This window comes from Caloenas nicobarica, chromosome 28 (genome assembly GCF_036013445.1).
Source record: "Caloenas nicobarica isolate bCalNic1 chromosome 28, bCalNic1.hap1, whole genome shotgun sequence".
Lineage (NCBI taxonomy): Eukaryota > Metazoa > Chordata > Aves > Columbiformes > Columbidae > Caloenas > Caloenas nicobarica.
This window is the reverse complement of record NC_088272.1, coordinates 5135137-5140699: the sequence shown is the minus strand read 5'-3', so window position 1 is coordinate 5140699 and position 5563 is coordinate 5135137. Positions and strand designations below refer to the sequence as shown.

The 5563-nt window shown below is 52.8% G+C and overlaps 1 protein-coding gene across 1 annotated transcript; it reads right to left on the bottom strand.

The window, feature by feature from the left end:
* Positions 1 to 1929: 1929 nt before the first annotated feature.
* Positions 1930 to 5023, bottom strand: LOC135999421 (SUN domain-containing protein 3-like). Its single transcript, XM_065652975.1, has 6 exons — positions 4826 to 5023; positions 4171 to 4255; positions 3666 to 3781; positions 3378 to 3545; positions 2769 to 2861; positions 1930 to 2085 (listed from the first exon to the last, which is right to left on the bottom strand). The coding sequence occupies exons 1-6, from the start codon at positions 5021 to 5023 to the stop codon at positions 1930 to 1932; spliced, it is 816 nt and encodes a 271-aa protein (XP_065509047.1).
* Between the last annotated feature and the right edge of the window lie 540 nt (positions 5024 to 5563).

The following is a 5563-nucleotide window of genomic DNA, read 5'->3' as shown; positions in this document are numbered from 1 at the left end:
TCAGAAGGTATAGACCAACCTTGACTTTTATCCCGGGATCTGGACAAATGGGAGAACTGGGCAATCACCAACCACATGAAGTTCAACAAGAGCAAGTGCCGGATTTTGTGCTTGGGACACGGCAACCCTGGCTGTACAGAGAGACTGGGTGACGAGGTGCTGGAGAGCAGCTCTGCGTAGAGAGATCTGGGCGTTCTGGTCAACGGCAAGTTGAAAACAAGCCAACAGCGTCCCTGGAGCCAAGCGGGCCCCGTGTCCTGGTGCATCCAGCACAGCAGGGCCAGCTGGGCAGGGAGGGGATTGTCCCGCTCTGCTCTGCGCTGGGGCGGCCTCACCTGGAGCATTCACTGTGTGCAGGGCTGGGGACAGAGGAGAAAAGGAGATAAAGCTACTGGAGAGTGTCCAGAACAGGGTACGAAGTTGGGGAAGGGTTTGGAGATGAAGCCATATGAGGAGCAGCTGAAGTCGCTGGGTTTTTTCAGCCTGGAGCAGAGGAGACTGAGGGCAGAGCTCATGGCGGCTTCAGCTTCCTCAGCAGAGGAGCAGGAGGGGCAGGGCTGAGCTTTTCTCTCTGTGACCAGTGACAGAACCCCAGGAACGGCAGGAAGATGTGCCAGGGGAGGGTCAGGTGGGACGTTAGGAGAAGTTCTTTACCCAGAGGGTGCTGGACACTGGAACAACCTCCCCAGGGAGGTGTCATGGCCCAACCTGACAGTGTTCAAGAAGAGACTGGACAACGTCCTCAGACACATGGTGTGAACTGTGGGGTGTCCTGTGCAGGGACAGGAGTTGGACTCAATGATCCTTCTGGGTCCATTCCAATTGAGGACATTCTGTGATTTTTTTCTCACTATATGTCCCTGTCCAGCTGGCTGTCCCTTCTTTCCTCTCTCTCTAGGTCAATTTTTCCTTTCTCCATCTCTTCGTCCTGCTGCCCATCACCGTTGTTTTATTCCTTCAGTGTTGTCCTTCTCCCTGTTCCTCTGCCCTTTCTCTGTCACTCTGTCCCAGTCCTGGTGTATTTTGTTAAATTTTTTCATCTCAGCCACAAACCATTACTACTTTTTTCTTTTTCTTCTTTTTTTCTTTTTTTTCTTCTTCCATCCCTTTGTCCTCATCTCCCTGTCCGTGTCTTGGTATCTTCTTCCATTTCTCCTGCTGCAGTGTGCAGTGTGCGTGGCACCAGGGGTGAGCTGACACCCTCAGTTTGGTATCTGGATCACTGCTGGGCTTGCACATGCACTACGCCCCAGCTCAGAGCACAAACTGCAGTTACCAGCCCTGGGTGCCAAGCGCTGTTCCTGCTCTCTCCTCCCTGGTGTGACCCAAGTGCAGGACTGCCCTGCCTGCTCCTGCCTTGGGGCTTGGGGAACTCCCGGTGAAAAGGAAAGACAGACTCCTGCAGTTATGGGATCTCTTAAGTGTCCTGGGATTGCTTTGCTAATCACTCTGTAAGGGTTCCTGGGCTACTCACTAGATTATGTGCCCAGGGAGGCAAATGAGGCATGAAACGACTTTCCAATTAAGGGTTTCCTTCTTACAAAAAAACACATTTTCTCATCTGCAACAGACTGAAAGATGGAAGCTGAAGTGGCTTCTCTCTCTTGTGAAAACAGATAACAACGGATGGTTCCATTCAGTCGATCCTTAGTTGCTTCTGCCCAGAAAAACTGTCCAGTAATTTAATCTTTGGTGTACAGGCAGGGCCTTGCTGATGTTCCTTTGTAGGCAGCAAGTATGTGGATGTCAGGCTTTCTGCAGGTTTGTGACTGATTCTTCCTGTTTCTCTTCATAAGGACAATCTTGCTGTGTACTCCTGAAGTCTCCCATAAGCTGGTGGGTTGAGAGAAGGACGGGGAGCCCAAGCTAGGTCAGGGAGGACCAGTCAGCATCACAGGCAAAGCAGACTGGAACTCGACTTGGTAAAAATTAATGGAATTTATTGACAACTGAAACTGGCACCTCTCCCCCGTCTTTGGGTGGATCACCATGCACCCTGAACCGATACAGGCAGGTGTGGTCCGGGTGGCCCCAGTTGCTCAGCACTTGCAGCTGGATGTAATTCACGACCCCAGGGAGCTCGTTCTGAAATGACAAGAAGAAATGAGTCGCCTTTTCCTCTCTGGTACGTGACCACTGACAGAAGTGCCGCAGCGACGGCTTCGTTCAACAGCTTCCTTCCTGCTGCCCCGCGAGGGATTTTGACCTGTCGTGGTCAAGACATTCTTATGCTGCTCTCCCTCTTTGGGCCATGAGAACAGCAAAGGAAGAAGCAGTGACCAGATTCCTCAGCAAATACACTGGAAAGTTCTCGCCTGCTTTGGGACACAGGCTTCCACAGTCAGAAGACCCAATGGTGGTGTCAGGAAAATGTCTCGTTGCCTTCTCTAGAAAGCCAGGGAAACAGAATGGCCTCCCTGTCACTACTCACTGCCAGCACCAACAGAATCCTCAGGAAGCCCAGGATTTCTGGTCTTTAACTGGCAGACCAGCAGTTGTGCATCCTACGGGATGTGGCCGCTCATGTGTGCTTGGGGTCCAGACAGTCAAGCTGATTCCAGCTTTAACTGTGGTGCTTCTGAGCACTGAAGTTTAAACCCAAAATGAAAGAGAAGAGTGGCACTCAACATATTTAAAGCAGAAGAAAGGGCATTGTGGGACATGCTCAAGGACAGGGCTGCCTGTAGCCCTTTGGCAGGGAAGCCTCTCCCCATCCAACCGCATTTCTCCTCCTCTTCTACAGTTCTCCCCCCTCTTTGTCCCCATACCTTCAGCTGGAAGGTCTGACTGGGATTCAGCGGTGCCAGGAAGGTGAACTGTCCCAGGAACGTTCCCTGCTCGTCATGTTCTTCCTTGAAGCCCTACAGAAAGACAGCGGTGGAGAAAACAAGAGCTTCTGGTATCACCATGGGAAGACTGAACTTCAGTCGATGAAGCACAGGCTTATTTCAGCTACGTAGTCCAAGGACCATGAGAACAAGGAAAAGACGAGAAGCTGCAGGTGGGCAGCATGTCACACTTGCCTACTCAACGAGTCCAAGCTGCCAGTCAGAAAAGGAGCAGACGCTCCCAGGGAGAGGGAGGTAACCTGAGGATCACAAATGCCACTGGGGTTGGAAGCCAAGAAGGTCTAGGACCATGCACTGTCCGGCTCCTTTTTCCTGTGGCTCCTGGAGTAGCATCTTGCCCCAGAAGCTTCCTTTAGAGTGGTCCATTGAATAAAAGAGGACAACGATGGGAAGGGAGCGACTCCAAGGAACCTGTTTGTTCTGAGAGCCAGGAGGAACCTTCAGGCCACTCCACTCTTAGACCCATCTTCATCCCCTGCTTAGAAATGTTGTGCAAGCCCCTGCCCCCAGTCTAGAGAAATCACTTACATAGACAGCAAAGTCCTTTGGCGCTGCGGAGATACTTTCTCCGTGGAACGCTGTCCCTGAGACATGGTCCATGGTGACTGCCCTGGGAATGACTGGCACAGACAGCTTGATGAAGACGTGTCCCTGGCTTCCTGGGAAGGGCCAGCAGTTTCCAGGATGATTTTCTGGCTGAAAGGACAAGAAAAAACTACATTGACATGGAGAAAGTTGTCGTGGCTCACGCTCCTCTGAGCAGCATATGTGGTTCATTCTCCAGACCTTTGTTTTACTGCTTCTTGGTGCTCCTACCTCCAGAATAAGCTCAGGGGACCTCATGTAATCCATCACCGGCAGGGAACACAAGAAGACCTTTGCTTTGGCAGTCTGGAGGGTTGGAGAAGTCCTGGAACGAATGATGGCAGCCCCTGGAAATTAAAACATGAGCAAGATCATCAGGCAGTGTCAGGACCAATATTACACTGTTGACTTGGAAAAGGCTCCTCAGTTGTCATCCGTGTCCTACAGTGAGTTCCCCTCTTTCTCACTGGCACGACCCCTCTGCAACACACAGCAGGGTGTCATCAAACTGTCGTATGGGGCCGTGGAAAAAGACAAGAACGTGAGCCAGGCTTTCTGTGCTTCCCATGGGGTCTGGCACGTTACAGCCTCTGTCAGTGGGGGCACTTTTAGGGCATGAGGTGACCCGTGACTTCTCACCCCTTCTCTCCTACCCCTGGGCACGTTCCAATGCCCATCTTGTCAATCTGGGCAAGAAGTGCTTTAAAACTGGTTTGTATGTACAATGTCACAGCACCTGCTGATTTGAGGGCGTAATCAGGCATTGGGACCCGGATTTCTTCCAGCTTCTCCAGGGCTTGATTAATGATGTCCTGAACAGCCTGGAAAGGAACACAAAGGAGAGCGCCTGTTGGAAGGAAAAGGAATGGGGCAAGCAGCTCCCCTGCAAGGCCAGCCAAGGTGAACAGGTACAGGGCCCATATCAGATGGAAGGAACACCCAAATTGCCTGGAAGCCTCCCAGGTTTGCTCTGCTGTGATTGACGGGGATCAGAATGGGGGGCTGCTCACTGCAGTGCCCTGAATGCTGGAGCTGTGGGAAGGGGCTTTTCCTGTGGAGAGGCCCCAGGCCAGGCAGCACGGACAGACAAGCCTTCTGGGCATGAGATGGAACTGGCTTAACTCTGGACCTCTGAGAACATTCTTTCTTTCCAGTCCTCCCTTGAGGAGGACCCAAGATGTGGATGCAGAGGAAGGTACGACTCAGACAGCTGTCATTCCCATCACGCTCTGCCCCATAAGGAAGTGTGGAGCAACAGGAAAAGGAAGCGTGGCCATGACAGCACTTGTTCCAGCAGCACCAGCCTGTTGGCTGTGACAGGGAATGCAGTAGGATACGTGCCGGAGGGAGGATAAAACCCCTGAGTAGATCCTTCTGCCTTGTGCCCTTACCCGTCCAGTAAAGCCTGGGAGCTTTGCCTGCTTCAAACCTTCCTGTAGACCCCACTCAGCAACATCTTTTGCACTCCAGCGCAGATGATAAAGTTGTTCCTGGAGCTTATGGAGCTGGTCTGGCAGGGGCAGGGTTTTGCTCAGGTCTTCTAACTCTCCTGCAGTTCTCCAGAAGCTTTCCGTGCCAACTTGTCCCATACGGTAAACACCTGTCAGACACACACCAGAGCTTAGAACTTGGTCTAAGGCTGGGTTATGCCTCGGGCTGCCCACGCCCCTGTCTGTGTCTCTCCCAAGTGCCATAGCTGTCTGTCCTCTTGTTGCTTTGACAGCGGCTATCATGGTGTACGGGCTCCGCAAGAGATGGACGTTCCCTGCCCTGGACTGTGCTCCTTGTCCTGCAGAAGATTCTCACCCCCTGGGGCAGGAGAGCTCAGCCACGGCCTCTCCCTCGGCTGAAGAGAACTGGCTCAGCCCTCCTGGGGAAGGCAAGTCAGCCCTTCCTCACCCCCACACCCGTCCCGCTGGAGCAGGGACTGGCACAGCTCTGTCGGGGACTTTCTGCTCTTAGCTGAGCTCCTCTGGTCACAGCGGGGGAAGCGGAACAGGGCAGGATGGAGCCCCAAGTTCCTCCTAAAGAAACCGTCTTCAGGTCGGAGCTCTGCAGAGACTCACCGAAACAGAATAGACCAAAAAGCAGCACCAGCATCGTTGCCTTCAGCGCCTTCATCATCCTAC